Below are 18,157 nucleotides of genomic sequence, written 5' to 3'. Positions count from 1 at the left end.
TTTCTCCAATGTCACATTTTTGTCATTCCTGCATTCTAGTTCTTTATTCTTATCATAGTTATTATTATTATTATTATTATTTCCATGTCCTGCCAATCAGGATTCTTTAATCGCCTGTTTTTTTTTTTGTTTTTTTCAACCTACAGGGGCTTCTATTTTACATACAGCTTTTTCTTACCTTATGATCCACTTGTAATCCAGTTTTCTCATTACCTCCACTGTAAATATGAGCTGATACTGCCCATCAACACCACAATAATTAAATAAATAAGGCACGGACAAGTTGATGAGCGAAGATTTCAGGAGAAAGGTGTGGACATGTAGGTGTGATGTTTGATGATACTTAGGTGAAAAGACATCACCAGGGCAGATCTGGTTATAGAGTGCCAAGTTTTGACAACCAACTCATGAAATGTTTGCAACACAAGTCATTTTGCATCTGTTTGTCGTCATTTTGTTCCTGGTCTTTATACTCTTCTTACTTAAAGTTGTGTTGTTGTGGTTTTGCATCTGTTTTAGTTTGTTTCTCTTTGTTTTCATTTTGTATCTAATTGTATTGTATTGTGTGTGTGTGTGTGTGTGTGTGTGTGTGTGTGTGTGTGCGTGCGTGCATGCGTGTGTTTCTTTCTGGTCGTTTTGAATCTCTTTGTATCTGTTTTGCATCAGTATGTCTCTGAGATCTCTGTGTCCACAACACAATAGATGTAGAAAATATTTCCATGAAAACTTAATTCTCGATATTCAATGAGGTACAGATTCATGGCAGAATATGTTGCATTTTATATATATATATTTTTTAAAGCTGTAAGCACCACATGAAATTTCATTGTCTCTGCATGTGTGACTCCTTAGCTAAAGCCATAGATTTTCTTTTTTACTCTCCGGACGTGTCAATGAATAATTACTGGGTGCTGAGACGTGGAATTACCAGATGTTTTCGATTCTAAGCAAAACTGGATGAATATATTCAAATCAATAACGTCAGGTGGACGGTGACGGAAGAGCACAGACCGGAAGTTGCATGTCTCCGCCCCCGCCAGCGCCTTCACTTAGTCAGTGAGGAACGATGGCGCTCACCGATCAATTCAAAGTCGAGAGGCAGACGAACCAAATTATTCAATGTCTTCTGGAAGATGATGATGATCTTCTATCTCGACAGTTAGATGCTTCGGGATGTCTGGAGACTGACGGCCCAGGTTTGTTTGTTTTTTTTTCTGTCCACGACTGATATGACGGTAATGTCTCGACGTGTGTGTGTGTTTGTGTGAGACAGCTGTGTGTGTGTTGTGTAACGACCGTTACTGTACTTTCGTTTTAAGTGATCTATATGTCGAAGTGCTGAATGGGCGTTAGGCTATTTTTAGTTATGTTTTCTTCTTCTGTTGTCACGTCTGAGTTCAAGTCCAAGCAAATATGTCTGACAGTGTTGCGTTAGTACACGCATGGTGCAGGTGTTTAAGTCACAGGGTGTGGTGTTTATTTGTTAAACAGTTTATATCGCTGAGTTCTCTGTTCACCTGGGCAGCCGAGTGGGGGGAAAAAAGTCCGCGCCAACCTCCGAGTTGCAGTCCAGAGTCGTTACTATCTGGTTTCACTTGGCTAGAAGCTACTTATGCTAATTTAAGCTGTCACTGACTAACTGACATTATGTGAGCTTCTCATCAGCTGCATCTGTGTTTTGGTTTGTTTGTTTTTGCAGATGATTTTGACCCAGTTCTGATAGCTGATAAACTCAGAACTGTGGCTGATGCCCTGAATGACGACGTCGTATTTAGAGCTGCACTGGATGAGCTGAAGCAAGCTGTAGGAGGACAGGTACACACACACAGAGTCTGAGTCGCCAGGATCCATTTCCTGAATGTCTGCACTACCTTCCCTAAGCAATGTCCATATAACCAGTGACATGACCTACAATCCTGTATCCGGACCTGACTGCCTGAGGAATGGATTGGACACACATGCAAACACATATATACACACACACACACACACACACACACTTAAGTCAATGGCTCTGCATTGCAGTCAAGTCAAACATGACGAGATGCATGTAATGTAACTCCCTACTAAGTGGTCGTAGTTAAATTGCTTCTGGCTTGGAAGTTGCACACACACACTTTCTTCACTTTTTGGGAAAGACTAACTACGACTTGCCTAACCTTAACCACTGAACAAGAAATCTACTTTTTCCTATTTGGCAACACAGCCAAAGAGGAAGTTGAATAACCCACACCCAATTCACTGGTCTTTTTTTATCCCCAAAATTAAGTCAGAACCCAAACTGTGTGTAAACCTGACAGTTCAATCATGAAGCAGGATCCATTCAGAGGGCAGATGGTTCTTTTGGCTTCATCTCTGCTGCACATCCTGAAAGGTGTAGTAGCTTTTCAAGATGGCAGCGGGTTTTTATTATACGTGATGATGCTGTGGAAAGTAGAAAACATTTGATATGCTGTGTATGTATGCAAATCCATCTGCTTCAGAAATGGTGCACGTGTCCTCACATGGTCTCTTCTTTTTTTTTCTTTTCTTTTTTTTTTTTTTTTTTTTTTTTTTTTACAAATTAATTAATTCATCTCCTCACATGTACAAACTTGAATTCCCCGTGAAGATTTATTTTACAGGCTTACAAAGGTAAGGCTGGAAGCCTGTAAAATAACCCTAACCCACACATTTTGGAATATGTGTGGACTAAACTTTACAAGGTTGAGCCCACACACTTGCTACTTGTGTTATCGTGGCCACACAGCTGGTGAGTGAAATATCCAGAATGAAAAGAACATTGTTCCTGGAAAGACACACTGTGAGCAACACAAACAATTTTCCTCCATTGTACTGGGGTTGATGGCAAAAATCTCAGATGTCAAAATTTGTCCAAATGCAACCAAATTAACTTGAATTGCCAAATACCAGCCAAGATATTTTTCTAGTAATTTGGCTGAAATTACTTAAAATGTACCTTCTCACTAAAGTAATAATCTACAGCTTGAACAATGACTAAAACATGAGGGCGGCTGTGGCTCAGGAGGTCGTCCACTGATTAGAAGGTCGGTGGTTTGATCCCCGGCTCCTCCGGCCGCATGTTGAAGTGTCCTTGGGCGAGATACTGAAACCCACATTGCCCCTCATGGTTGTTCCATCAGTGTATGAATGTGATGTATGGCTGTGAGTGAATGGGTGAATGTGGCAAGTATTGTAAAGCGCTTTGAGAGGTCAGTAAGACTAGAAAAGCGCTATCTAAGTGAAAATCCATTTTCCATTTCCATTTAACATCAGCAAGTCTCCCTTACTTAGTCAGGTTACCACATGTGGCTATTATAGGAATAATAAAATCAAAGTCTTCTCTACTTTATAGAGGTAATAATAATTATACTTGGAATAATATAAAATGTCTCATCCACAAGGGCATGAAGATGTTGTCATTTATTTTATATGTTACTTCGTTTCAGATGTAATCCTTTGACTTAAGTGTCATCAGGCTAAACTGGCTTTACATTGAATTTGTCTGTAGTGTCTTGACTCTTGTGTCTTCCCTCCCCAGGCTGCAGAAGCAGCATTTAGCCATGGTGTGGAGGCCTTGTGCCAGGCTCCTGTCGTTCAGAGGGCTGAAGTTGCTCCAGAGATGCAGATCATCAAAGCCTCAGTGGCCTTTGTGCTCTATATCAAGAAATCATCACCAGATCTGAAAAACAAAGTCCAGAACACCATGACAGCATTCCTGAACAGGCGTGTTGGCTCATGGGTGGCTCAGCAAGGTGGATGGGTGAGTATGTTGGTCAAATAAACTGAGATCGCTTACAGCTGATACCACATCAACACCAGTTAAACCTAACTGCATAGGCTGTGTCAGATATTTTCTTTTTATTTAGACAACGTGAACACCATAATATAAAAGTTAGAGGAGACTCCGCTGAGATAAGATGTTAATTGTTGCAAGGGTCAAGGTTTTGGACTGCTGTACCAGCCCTTATACGCCAAACCCAGTGGTGCAAACATTGTAAATACTGTGCAAATTAAATGATGACAGTTCAGAAGGTAAACCTTTCACATTATGTTCCCACAGATCAACTTAGGGTTACAGCATAGTGAAATATAAAATGCACTACAGAAATAAAAGTATTCAAAATATTGCACAAGTCAGAGCTCAGAAAAGCTGATTCAGATCAGCCATTTTTAGTCATCGATTTTCGAGAAAAGGTTTTTATTCGTATTATCATGATCATCATAGAACAACTAAATTTAAAGTTTCTCTTTCAGTTCTTTACTCTCCCTCGTTTACAAGAAATTATCGTTTTACCACACTGCTTCCAAACACTGAATCACTGAATGTGCCCTCATGCTTACAGTTTCTCTGGGTTACACTTCCCTCAAACTGCCAGCTAAATTCTTATGAAATGAAACGGCTCTGAGAGTGTTTGACCTGTTACGCATGAGGTGGATTTGACTACACCATACTCCCTCACTTCAATGGAATTAGCAGACAAACTTTTTTATAGTTTTAATACTGAAAATAAACTCTTGTCCTGGATGAATTTGCAAATCACACCAGAAGTGTCTTATAAGCTTTACTTATAACTCATCTAACTGGATTTGCTGCATCATATTTCTTTGTGTCACCAGTACCTCAAACAATACGCCTCACAGTTGAGGGCTTTTTTAATGTGTATCGTTAATCATTTTAGAAACTGAAATTGACAGATGCTGCTTTAGAATTTGTCTTTGTATAAACCCTGCATTGATACTGCAGCCAATTACTACCTGAATACAGTAAAACCATCCATTAGCATACTGCAGAACAAAACTGCAAGAGCAGCATCTGCATTGTGCCCTCTTAACTTCGGATCATGTGTCAAGACTTCAGTCACATTTACAGTTTCATTTTGAATGAATGAAGGTGACAGTTTGTAATTTTGTGTTTGTGAATTTTTTCTTTTTTTCCCCAGAATAAAGTGTCATGCATTTGAGCCTGACTCTTGCCAAACCACCCTCTCAGTAATAAAGTATGCCACCACGGACAACAATATTTCATCAGATGACATCATGGAGCCACTGCATCAGTCTGTATTCTGTCTGTTGAGGGTCATCACACAGCCAGACGTCTCACCACACACTAAGCCTCTTCATTAGACTTGCAGAGAGGTTTCACTCTCAAGTTTCCATTTACGCAATCTGACATTAACCCCATGTTCTAGTGATGCAAGTGCACGGCACAGGTCAAGGTAAATCGTGTGTTAAGACAGTTTATGGAAGATGATAAAATGGATTACAGCTGCTATTAAGAGAGGTAGTTTAATTTCCTGCTCGGTTGCACTCCATGTACTGCATGGGTTAATAAATTACAAGAAGTTATTGATAAAATTGTCAGAAAGTAATCAATGATTAAATAACTTTCAGTGTCATTAAATGAATGTAAAACACTTAGTATCAAAACATTAAACTTCTAAATTTACTCTCCACTACATTACTGTTTGCACTGGTGTAAAAAATCTTGATTGACGAGTAGTCCTCTGAGTGGTCAGTGGTTTGTTTATTCATGTGGGTTATTCCGTTGGGCTTCTGCATTACTCATTAAATTAAACTTTCATTTAATGTTTATTTAAGTTAAGTTTTGTTGAAGTGCCTGCTGCTTGCACTGTCTTATATACAATTCACACTGCCAGAACAATTGCCATTGATTGTAATTTCTGAAGTGATAAGTTACAACATTTTAAACCATGTTCCAATCCATATGTATCTAAACTGTGGGTATTTGATCAATGTGCTATTTTTGGGGCTCAATCAAGCTGTGGAAAATACTTGAATTTTTTTTTTTTTTTTTTTTTCATGTACAGGTATTCTGATATGTCTTGTCTTTTTTTCTTTTTTTAAACAATCTATTTCATGACTCAGTCGAATTATGTTCAGCTTCTACGTTTCCAACATCTTACACAAACTGCAAAGTGTACTTTGTGTGAAACATTCAAAATGCAGTAATTCAAACCCAATTGTACAGGTGTCATTGTTTTATATGCCTTTGTTAATACTGAAGTTGTATCATATTTGGTATATTTGGAAACTTTGATATTTTAGCTACAAGTCAAAGGTTCATCAACAGCAGCTCTTGTCCCCACGTGCAAGACGGAAGCAACACAAAGCGAAGGCATCCAATCATTTCACATAAATGATTGATAGGGTTCTTTTTTTTTTGTCAGCTTTTGTAATAATTTTAATAAAAATGTGAAAATAATGTGTGTATCATTAAATTGATATGATGCTGACATTTTATTTATATATATCTATATATAGATATATCTGTGTGTGTGTGTTGTGGCATTTTCGAAACCTTTGTATAATATTATCACTATTACTAGAAACCTTTTTATATAGCACAGCATTTTCAAAACAGTTACAAAGTGCAAAGTAAATCATACAAAGATTGAAACTACTAAAACAATCAAATGAAAATAATTCACTGTAAAGCAGTCTTGTGAAAGCGATTTAATTGAGGGAACAGTTTGCAGTCCTGCTCTGAAGTCTAAGGGAGGAAGCAGACTGAAGGCCCTCTCACTTTTATGTTTGAGTCTCGCCCTTAAAACAGCAAGACGAGAGGCATCAAGACCTCAGGGATGGAGCGGGGCCGTAAGGCAGTAAAAGGCAAATACTTATTGATTTAGATTTTAAAAACCTATAATGAGCATATGGAACATGACGCTGTTACACATTACACAGGAAATTAAACCACAGAAGAGTAGAATCAGCTCAACCAACCACAACATTTAAATGCCATTTGAATGTTAATGCATCAGAAACAATTATCCAATAGTGTATAATAATATAAACCGGACAGAGACTATTTATCTGCACAGTGGGTACTTCTATACTTTTACAAATAACACTTAAGTACTTTTACTTAAGTACAGTTTTGAATGCAATACCTTTACTTGTAATGATCGGGTGGTTATTGACTTATCTAAAGGATCAGAATAATTTCTCTGTCAATATTATGCTATAGTGTTAATGCAGAAATTGACACGTGCCATACACAACCAAATACTGACAGCTTTGCAAAGGTGCTGATTTACAACCAGGTTCAAAATAGGTCAACTTAAGCATTTTAAGCTCTTTGAGCAAATCACAAGTGTTTACTGGTTGTCAACAAGGCTTTAGTTAATTATTGTTAGAGAGCCTTTTGATCTGTGATCTTGAGAGACTTTATAGAGACTTAATCCAAAACAAGATGAATGGGAGATGTGACCATTGTTCATGAATGCCTCCCAGACTGCAACATTTCAATTAGACGGATTATGTGGGATACAAGTGAGCAGCTTTAACTGGAAACATTATTCAGAGGAGAAAAATAAAGCCAGCAGATGCCCAGAGATGTGAGAAATGTTGCCCAACAAATAGTTTCCTGTCTGAGGAAAACTTATCTCATTTGGAGAAGTTCGTTCTTTCATTTTGTACTTACTGAGTACATACAGTAAAAGATATGTACACATAAACAGAACTTTTGTGAAAAACCTATAACCTTAATGTGGCAGATTCCAAGCATGAATTCCAATTTAAATGTGACATGGTCTTTTATGAAACTTCTACCACCGTCTCATAATCTCAAACCCATTTAAAACCTCAGAAATTGACTTATTATAGTGTCTGTAAAGACAAAATTACTTAAGTAGATACAATGTTTTTACCTTACACTGACCCTGATAACTTACATATTTATATTCTCCAAAACTGGATCACATTAAAAATTAGCTGGTAGAAAAAGCAGTTCATCATAAGCAAGATTAGACAGGACAGTATTTGCATTACTTTCTTTTGCACATACTCGTAGTACACAGATCTGAATTTTTTTGCATCTGAACTTCAATGTCTTTTGCCAACATATAAATAAAGATAAAGCTTTTCTTGGGTTAACATTTCTCCACTGACCTGTGTTACCTCATACGTTGTTTCATTTCTGGTCAGTAACCAGCAGAGTGCAGCACTGTTCACTTTCAGTGACTAGACGCTAATGTGAAAGATGCCAGATGTGAGTTTGTGGTGGCATGGCACAAAAAGAAGAACCAAACAAGGCCACATCTAATTGTGTGGTGTTGGCAAGTTTCTCTTCCTTTTGCAGGAAAGGACGTATAAAATATCCTTTTTTTCATTGTGTGTTTTCTGTTTTTCTCTGTTGTTGCGATCACAGAGCCTGCAGCTCTCTGGCTGCAGTTCACACTGGGATGTAAAGGCATCTGACTGTAGATTTTCACCTCTGTGAGGAAGGAGGAAAGTCAGGGGTGCACATAAATATGTGAAATTCTTGCTGACAGTCTTGACACACACACCAAATACTTTCTTCACAGAGCAATGAATCTGAAGTCACATGAATTTGCTTATCATGTATTTATTTGAACTGAAGTAATATACAGCTGTTGCCTTCTTGGTCCAGAAGATATTCACAACCACTCCCAAAGTCGAGCTGTTTGCACAGTAACACCTCTCTGTGCTGCTCTTTGTCAGTGTGCACCAACTCCACACTAACTCTGTGAGACATGATGAGGGAGTTCTGAGGCCACCAGGCATGAAACCAGCTGGGCGGTGGACCCAGAGCCACAGGCTTTAAAGGGTGATGGGCAAAATTAAGTTTCAATCTCTCTAATTATTGGACGACTATTTCCAACAAACACTGTCCGTGCCTTTAAGTTTTCATTCCATTCCACAAGTACCAAAACTAAGACACTTAATTTAGAATAAATACAAACAAAGCTCATTAAAGGCGAAACCGACATGTTAAAACTGCATAAATGCAACGACTCCCAGGTTTGCATTAGTCACAAATTCAAGTCACAGTTCTCAGTAGTACAAACATACTAATTATCATTGATTAAGGCAGTTGTAACAAATGTAGCTCATTGGTTTCTCTTGTACAAATTAAAAATGCTAGTTATACTTTCTTTAAACTGCCAGTGACTTTAGACACAAAATACATGGAGCTTGAGAGCTAAAGAGGCTTCTTTATATTTTGTCAGAAATCCATCACAAATTTTATTTAAAAAAATAAAAAATAAAAAAAACACCAACATAGACCTCTTTGATGTCAATTAATTTTTGTATCATACACATTGTGACACACTTTACAGGGGCCCAGGGGGAAACCTGTGATTTCGGGCTATATAAATAAACTTGACTTGTCACTTGTCAGAGTGTGGGGACTTGACAGGAGGGAGCGGCAGAGAGAGAAATACTCTGGTATTTGTAAAGTGACTAATGACTTTGACTTACAACCTCCTCCAGAATTTCTGTTGAATTTCAAAACGAAACCCACTTTGTGTCATCAAATTGTTTGTAGTCAGCATCCATGATGAAAGCAACTTTATTTCTTTTCTCCTGTGTTTAATGTAAATGTATTTTCCAACAGCACAGCAGATAACGCCAACTTCACTGAATCAATGTAATAAATGAAATAAAAAGTCTACCTTCTGTGTTTTGACTCCATCTGCTGAACTATTTATTCACTTGTTCCTTCATAATTAGAAATGGACAAAACAGCTCACCATATTAGCACTTACTGCTGTGAGCACTTCTGATAAACATGTCTACATGTAGGCCTATAATATCTAAGCTATAGATTTTATTAATGTACTGTATATCTCATATAATTTCAAAAATCAAGTTTCATTTATCACATGGGTTCAGCAAAAGTAAACAGATTAAAAGGTAAAGCCACTATGAGTATAATTAAAAATGTCCGACTTTGACACCCCCCTTATGAAAAAATTCACTATGTTAAATGGCATTTTGTTCACCATTACACACCATTTAATTCAATGAAAGGTTATTCAGCAAAGAAAATAAAGTTCCACAAGCTAACAAGCTTTGTAAACTTCATTAGCTTGTTAGCTTAGCTCTGCCAATAATGGAGCAGTATCTTCACAGTTTATTAAGAAAGATATATTTGTGCCATCAACTGTTTTTACTCTGGATTTTAAATAAAAGTGAATGGTCCAACACAGCTAATAAGCTATAAGATAAATTCCTCAATTTTGGACTCTCTGTCCACTCAAAGGTCAGTACTCTCAAGATAGCTTGTTATTGGTCAGAGGTGCAAATTCACACAGAAATTAATTTCACCTCCTTGAGCATCTGATCGATTGATCGTGGAGATATCACTGAGGTGAACTGATATCACTTTAAAAGTTTTCTGTTTCAGGTCTTTAGGCTCCGTGCAATACTACACACAAATATTGGTGCAACCCGAAGATTTGCCATCATAGTCTTTTGCGATATGCTAATTCTACACATAGTGGCTTTAAAAGGATTTCACATGGGCAGAGAATCAACAGATTCAGCAGCACAGAAATACAATGATTAGACTTGACTGATGAAGAAATGCAATGGGTGAGTGTGAGTGTGTGTGTGTGTGTGTGTGTGTGTGTGTGTGTGTGTGTGTGTGTGTGTGTGTGTATTGTAATGTCGCAATACAGTGCAACAGCGTGGTCACATTACCAGGCCTGTTGTGTTGATGGGAGAACATCACAGTGGCCTTGATGTTGACCTCACCAGGGGTGTAAACTCTATGAATTCCTCTGCTGCACCCCCACCCTCTGATTCCCTTGTAAATGGAATAATCCTTCCACTCTTCCTGCACCCTCCTCACTTACCCACACGAGCACACTCTCTGCCGAGTGACATAAGATCGATGTGGGTGCAGAGAAGTGACTTCCCACCACTGATGGCCCTGATACAGAGAAGCATGGAGGGGAAAGTGAAATGCTGTCATAAAGCGCAGAGTGGATTTTGATGTTTCCACCTGCTAATGCACATACAGCATTATGACTTTAAATCAGAGCTCACTATATGCTGTGACATTTTTTACTTATTTGTCGTCATAAAGAAAATGTAATGACTTGCTTGGAGGGTGGATTTCCCAATCTGCTCACTCTATCAACAGCTGTAAGAGGATACATCAGATAACCAGCTGTTTGTCAGTGAGGCGAATTTCATTTCAGACTTATACAATCTCCCAAATAACATTATTTATACATATATTAGTTACAGTGCATTTTTATCGGTGTTAGCACTCGTGTCTTTCCTGTCAAATCTTGCTCATTTTAAAGGACAACGCTGGTCAGTTTAAGTCAGCACTGTAACAAAAAACAACAGAGGATGTGATGAAAAGGAAACCTACTTCATCACAAAGCATCGAGAGAAGCCGTTTGAAAAAGTGTGAAAACGCCTGCGAGCATTGGAAAGGGCCTGCGGATAAATGTACAGAAGAGGTACGTTATAGAGTTAAAAGGATTATAACCAGGATCGAATGAAGCTCATTGGATGGAGGAGCTCAAACATTCTTTAGATTCACAGTTTTCTATTGAACAACACTGATGTAGCTACAGAGTTACAGAGTTACTATAGGTGGCTGATGGTTTTTACCATTGTCCATGTTCATAAATATTTAATGAGGAACATCAAGTAAATTTTCTTTAACACTGATGCTGTTTTCAGGTACAACTATTAGCTAGTATCAGTCATTCTGTTGGTCAAATGGTGTCAGAAATTTCAAAAAACCTTTACACGTGCAAATGCACCACAGGCCATGTGTGAAAAGTCCATGAGTCTGACAAATTACGGCGTAACTTTACCATTAACACAGCTGGTAAAGCAGATGTTCATCAAACCAAAGATCCTGGTTTTTAACACCAAGTGAGTCAATTTAGCATTTTTTTTCATCCATGCAGCCAGCATACATCCTGTATCCTGTATCCTGGTCCTTCTCGAAGCACCAAGTTGGTTGCACAGACTTTTACCAGATTCCTAATATTAAATGTTTCCTCTGTTCATCTTAGTTCCTCTTCTTCATTTCCTGTCCATAAGGCCACGGAAATTAGCAAATTTCATGTAGCACATAAGATGCTTAACTATTTGAGATCATTCACATGAAAAAGGTCATGAGTTTTAGATCAGATAAAAAAAAAAAAAAAAAATACAGGATATACTACTATTGTACCATATGTGCTACGGATCCAGTATACACTTACTGATTCAAGTTCAACAGGTTGGTGTTGAAACTGATGAGAAGCCCCTTATCCCCTATGACATCATCATCATTTTGTCAGCCAGTGGAGAAACAATCAGTCTTATCTAAATCAAAGTTTATCTTGTCTCCATTCTGACTTGTCGCCCTGTCCTCTCTGAGCATGTTGGATGGATGAAATCGTTCAGTCCACAATGGAGTTCTATCGTCTGTTTCATCACTCTGACATCCTTCGATCCCATTAAGGCCGGTTTGACCAGTAATCCCTCAAGCGTGAAAATAAAGCCAGAATCCTTTCCGTTCTGTGAACCCTTGGAGTGAAACTTTACAGTTATAAAGCAACACAATTAGTTGCCAAAAGTCACACATCATCATCGTCATCATCATTCTGCCTCAGCCTCCTCTCATGGCTCTGTCCCCTCTGGCTCCCTCTTTGAGGAAGCCGACCGACTGGATCCTGGCAAAGCACGTACTGTTTCCAGATTTTCCAGAATGCTGTGCGGAATTTCTTGATGCGGAAAGCGTATACTATGGGGTTGACAGCCGAGTTGCCATGGGTGAGGATGATGGCGATGTAAATGAGGAACACTGGCTTCTGACAGGCAGGGCAGAAGAGGGTGATGCAGTTGAGGATGTGAAGAGGGAGCCAGCTGACTGCAAAAAGGAGAAGAACAAGGGCGAGCGACTTGGCTAGCTTGAGCTCCTTGCCGAAGTAACGCCTCGGGTCTGTGTGGCTCGCTGTCACCTATAGAGAGATAAGAGAAGATTGTCAGCGTATAAATTTACTTTTAGGCTAATCAATTCACATTAAGTCTATTTCCATAGTGAATTGTCTTTAGATTGCTGTATGTCAAACCCAAGAGGAAGAAAATCTCACCTTCTTGTTGAGCTGCTTGTGGATCATGTAGAAAATCTCAGTGTAGATGGCCAGCATGAGTAGGAGAGGGGGCAGCACCCAGCCAAAGAAATTGAAATAGACCATGTAGTCCATGCTGATGACTGTCTCAAACTCGCAGGTCACCAAGAGGTCATCAGTGATCAGGGAGCCGTTGTCACGGAGACGCTGCAGGTTATTCCAGCCGAACATAGGCGCAAGGCCCACTATGATGGACACCAGCCAACACAACAACACGGCCGTGCCGGCTCGCCGAGGGGTCACAACTCGCTTGTAGCTATAGCAAAAGGGAGAAGATAAAGCACTGAGAAAAAAAATCTCTGTTGACAGACAATGTGACAGTGATACTGTGCTTTTTTATTATCAATTAATCTGCTCCATATTAAGTATTAATGCGTAATCTTTCAAAAACCTTCACACTCTGAGACTGAGGTTAGACACAATGACAGGAAAGTCTTATCTGGTTGTATCATATTTTATAGGCAGTTTAATATACAGCCAAATCGTTATCAACGAGGAGGTTAGTAAATCACTTTGTTTTGACTGAATCTTGGAGTGTTGCTTTAACTTTTGAAGCAAAAATGTGTAACTTTTGTTGAACAGTGTCCACTGTTGCCATATGTAATGGTAAGTAATTAAACAATAAAATGGTTTAGTAATGTGAGTTATTGAGCAATATCTTACTTTGCTCACATAAGCTAATATTTAGCAATCATAAGCTACTCATGACAGAATTATCAACAAAACTCCTGAGTGTGTTGAACTGAGTGAATTATTGTTTATGAATTAAACATTTTTTTTGTTGAAGGAGGAATGTGTTATTCTTTCTTTCAAAAGTTACACAATCTTGCTTTAAGTTGGCAGTTTGCTTGGTTGGACTGAATTATATCATAACCTGTTTCATTGGGATCTCTCTGGCAGCAGATATCTGTTAAATCTTCCTTTTCCCTTAATCACTGCTGTGTTCTTAAACAAATGAAATGTAAAACAGAAACCAGCTCAAGACATTTCCACCTGGGACGTTAGCAGTCCTGTCTCTCCCACACAGTAGTCTGCTATTGGACAGGTCCGTGAATTAGTCACTGTTGAAGGAACTATGGTAGACTGTTGATTTTTTGAGTAAACCAGCTGACTCAAGGCTGACGAACATAGCTCTGTCTTCCTCTCACATTTTCTCTCTTATCAAGCCTGCTCACTGGTTGACACGAAAACACACACCACTCACTTATGTGCCAGAGCCAAACTTTTATATTTTACCACACTTATTTCTCTCAGTTGGCCTTGCCTCACACACGCCGTCATATAAAGTGCACACAGTTTAGCCAGAGTGAGGCAGACACAACACCGGATGAATGAATGATACAATATTTAAAGAGACCCTGCCTACAGTAGGTCTTCCCAGATGTGACGTCAGTTTTTATCTCAATTTGTGTACTCATAACTCTCCATACAGCTGCTTGTAAAGCTTGGTTGTCAGCCTGCATAGAGATTACCTATCTGTTATTTCCTGGATTGGACTGTCGTCCATCTATCCGTGTTTTCCTGTGGGATTTAGATCCTAGTCACCCACCTGTAAATCCTATCCAATACTTGGGACATTTTCAAATCTCAGACAGACCAACGTTATTGTGACAGTGTGCTTCCAAACCACTTCTGCTATAAAAAGCAATCAGTGCTCGTTATACTGTGCCCCTCCAGAGTCCTTGGGGTGGTTTAGGGAGGGGAACTCAATTTGTGGCTCACATTATCACTTTACCACAAGACAACAAAAAACAATTCACTGCTGTTTGAAATCTGAACTTCTCCAAATGGGAGGTGCTAATAAATTCTCCCAGATTTGTGACTCTATAAAATATGTTTCTTTTTTTGTTTTCCTTCATGGTGAAGCACCAACACCACTTTTTCTGCTACTAACACCAGTTCTGAAGAGAAATATATCAGGACTTGATACAGACATGATTTAAACAAATATTTTCGCAGGAAAAAATTAAAATAAATGCAGCTTTTTACAATTCATACATATATATATATATATATATATATACAGTTCTGTTTTGGAATATGGCAAATTTTGAAAAACTTTCCCTCATATTGTCACCACATGCAGTACATATTCACCACTGTTTGATAAAAACTGCCAGGAATCCATCAAACCTGTAGAATTCATATAATACACAATATATTTTGAATGTTTCCTGGCATTGCACCCTGTATTAATGTTCTCTCAGCGGCAGTGTGCAGTGTGTGTACATGTTTTTATGTGTGTGTGTTAGTTGCCAGCTTAAGAAATTATGCAATCTATCAACCAGCCACCATGAGGCTATTGACCAGTCATGCATTCTCTGCCAGACTCTGCCAGGCTTATTGTTAAATGAGCCAACCTGAGGTGGAAACCCTAGTTTTGAGTTAAATCACGGTGAGGCAAGGCAAGAACTAACATGCAAAAAAGATGATGATATTCACAGTTTTAAAATCTCCTGTTCTGCCACCACGCAACAGAAATGCCAGTTTCCACCATGATGTTGCCTCTAACTGATCCCCACCAGAGAGGACAAAGATCAAGTGCAACATTTATGACTTCCAAATGCTTCTTCCACATGTTTATGTCCAGTTGGGCAACAGCTTGCGTCCCCACAGATGTGAAATTCAACCGTTTTAAAAGTGACAAATGGAGCCTTCTTTGGACCTTGAGCATCCTCGTGTAAATAATTACAATAAACTGTCTTTTGTCTATCTATCTATCTATCTATCTATCTATCTATCTATCTATCTATCTATCTATCTATCTATCTATCTATCTATCTGTGGCAAGTATGTTTGCAGCTTGTCTACATGTTTAGACTTTCAAAAATCATCTAAAAACAACCCCAAGTCAGATCATCAATGCTTATGATATTTTGGGGTATTTTTTGGAAAGAGGACATGCAATTAATAAGATTTTTTTTTTTATCAAAATTGATTTTTTGTTTTGTTTTATTCAGTCATGATATGCTAGTTGTATGACGTTAGGGGGGAAATTGTAGGCTACAATTAAGTAATTAAATATTAATAATGGATGAATGAATTAATGAATGATTGAATAAGTGAAACGTTTCCTGTTGTATGAATCATAAAGGCAAGTGTCACAGTCTTTATCACAGACACGCTGTAATTTCCAGCAGAGATACTACAGAGATGTTAAAGCAGATTAATGCAGCCCGACACTGAGGTTATTGTAATCTAATTAAAATGATCACACAGCCTTTTACCCAACACACACTACAATCCTTTCTGAAAGGACAAGAAATAAAAATCCCGTTGACACTGCACGCAGAACCGTTTTGGTAAGTGCCCTTGGTCCGAGCAGCGGTCCAGACACAAAGGGATTTCTGTAAACGAGACAAGATATTGAAAACTAGAGGAATTCACCTTTGGGCCTACCTCATGGGTATTTTGACTCTCAGATAGCGGTCGATGGCGATGGCCAGCAACGCCAGGATTGAACTTTGAGTCAGGACGAGCACTGTGCAGGCGACCAGCAGGCAACTGTAGAAGTGCGTCTGGAGTCCGATGCTGATTGTTATGGCGAGCGGGATGACAAGAGCCCCGACTGCAATGTCAGCCAAGGCCAGGGAGACGATGAAGCAAAACGTGGTGTCTCTCAGAGACCGGTTAATACGCACAGCCCAGACCACCATCACGTTCCCGATGACCGAAGACACGGCGATCACCACCTCCATCCCGATGTAGAGGGCTTTAGAGGGAGGCAGACCCGAAGTCATGATCACAGATGCTGGATGAGTGTGCGCGCAGCGGAGAAAGAGCCGAAACACGTCGAGGGAGTTCCCTGTTTGAGTTTGTGGGTGCCGACTGAAACCCCCTGACTGAGGCTTCGCATGTTTTATGTCCCGCTGAGGTAGAGGTAGTGTCTGTTGCTCTGAAGTATTCTAGGATCTGTTCCAGGACATCGAGCTGCGCGCCTGACGCAGAACTTGGTCTCCATACGCTCCGAGGCGGTGATTCCGAGAATGAAGTGGTCCCTGGAGCCCTGCTGGCAGGACGGACCAGGGACGGACCAGGGATATTGAATGAGTCACAAATAGCTCCCCAACTCACGGATTAGCACTGTTGCTTTCCTCAGCGTGAGGTATGTGTCAGAGGTTGGAAAAATAACTACAGATAATCCCAACACACAATTCCCTTCCACTGACCGTTCATCAGAAATTCTAGTAATTTGATAATTGCGCCATCAGTCTCACTCCATCTGTTTTTATCCCTCTGTCTAGATTTAGTTGGCTGACGACAGACCAGTGTTTATTTCCCTTTCGAAATAATCCCAGTTTAGATACAGTGTCATGTGCGACTACCAAGCAGGGAGTTCACATTATTATTAAAACACTCCTTATCTTTCTTTCCGCAAAGTCATGTGTGACCTGAAAGCTCGCCCACTATGGGAATAGACAAAGTGAGTCACGAGGATAACATCAGACATAAAGATGCATCTTATCACAACTTTCATTATTTAGACTCACTTTTATGTGATAAAAATGCTGTAGATGCACCAAGCTGCCAAGAATGTGATTATAAAGAGGGATTATACCCCACCGCCACTGCTCTATATGCCTGATGTTTCTCCTCAGTGTGACTGCAGTTACAGGCTGAGATGAGGAGCATGTGGAAAGTATAAGCTTGTGAAGCTTTGACACTCTGGAGAGGGCACCAGGAAAGCAAGCTGGATGAAGACAAATGGTCGCACACTCTGTGTTAGAGGGAGGCAATAAAACAGGACTGGACAACGTCAGCTTGGTATCAGTGGAAAACAGCAGGACTCAGCTGCAAGACAGATGCTCACAAACAAACCTATACAGATGCAAATGAGACTCAAAAAGAAGCTGAATGAAAGCATGTGTTTGTGTACACATGGGCAGGATGCACACTTACTGTACACTACATGCTGTGCCTTCATCTGTATTGTATTTGGTTGGTAAGGAGACTGCAGCGCTTGAAAAGGCACTTTGGACCAACTCGCCGTCGTCTCCAATCCTACAAAAATACAGCTCAGCACTCTGACAACCTGGTAACAGACACAAAATGATCAATGATCTCTCTCTCTCTCTCTCTCCTTGACTACTTTGAAGGTCTTCCCCCTGAGAATGATTTACGTATGACTGCACCCACAATCATTTTTCTGTGACTCCTCTGTGACTTTCATCAGGATCGTTTCCACCACTCTGGATGAAACCATCAGAGTTGTTCAAACCAGGGGAACAGGCTACTCTGAA

The 18,157-nt window shown here is 39.5% G+C and overlaps 2 protein-coding genes across 2 annotated transcripts; one reads left to right on the top strand and one right to left on the bottom strand.

The window, feature by feature from the left end:
* The first annotated feature begins 1,037 nt into the window (after positions 1–1,037).
* LOC147818123 (uncharacterized) lies at positions 1,038–6,226 on the top strand. Its single transcript, XM_087178611.1, has 4 exons — positions 1,038–1,196; positions 1,700–1,815; positions 3,542–3,763; positions 4,944–6,226. Exons 1-4 carry the CDS (start codon positions 1,067–1,069, stop codon positions 4,962–4,964), a joined length of 489 nt encoding a protein of 162 aa, XP_087034737.1. The 5' UTR covers positions 1,038–1,066; the 3' UTR covers positions 4,965–6,226.
* A 2,129-nt stretch (positions 6,227–8,355) lies between these two features.
* Positions 8,356–17,047, bottom strand: LOC111667704 (adenosine receptor A1-like). The gene is made up of 3 exons (XM_023423464.2): positions 16,317–17,047; positions 12,879–13,173; positions 8,356–12,746 (listed from the first exon to the last, which is right to left on the bottom strand). The coding sequence occupies exons 1-3, from the start codon at positions 16,655–16,657 to the stop codon at positions 12,363–12,365; spliced, it is 1,020 nt and encodes a 339-aa protein (XP_023279232.1). The 5' UTR covers positions 16,658–17,047; the 3' UTR covers positions 8,356–12,362.
* Positions 17,048–18,157: the final 1,110 nt, after the last annotated feature.

This window comes from Seriola lalandi, unplaced genomic scaffold (genome assembly GCF_002814215.2).
Source record: "Seriola lalandi dorsalis isolate HSWRI2012SDOR001 ecotype SW California unplaced genomic scaffold, Sedor1 jcf7180002054692, whole genome shotgun sequence".
NCBI classification, from domain to species: domain Eukaryota; kingdom Metazoa; phylum Chordata; class Actinopteri; order Carangiformes; family Carangidae; genus Seriola; species Seriola lalandi.
Note: the sequence above shows the minus strand (reverse complement) of the source record. Positions and strands in the feature narration are given on the sequence as shown.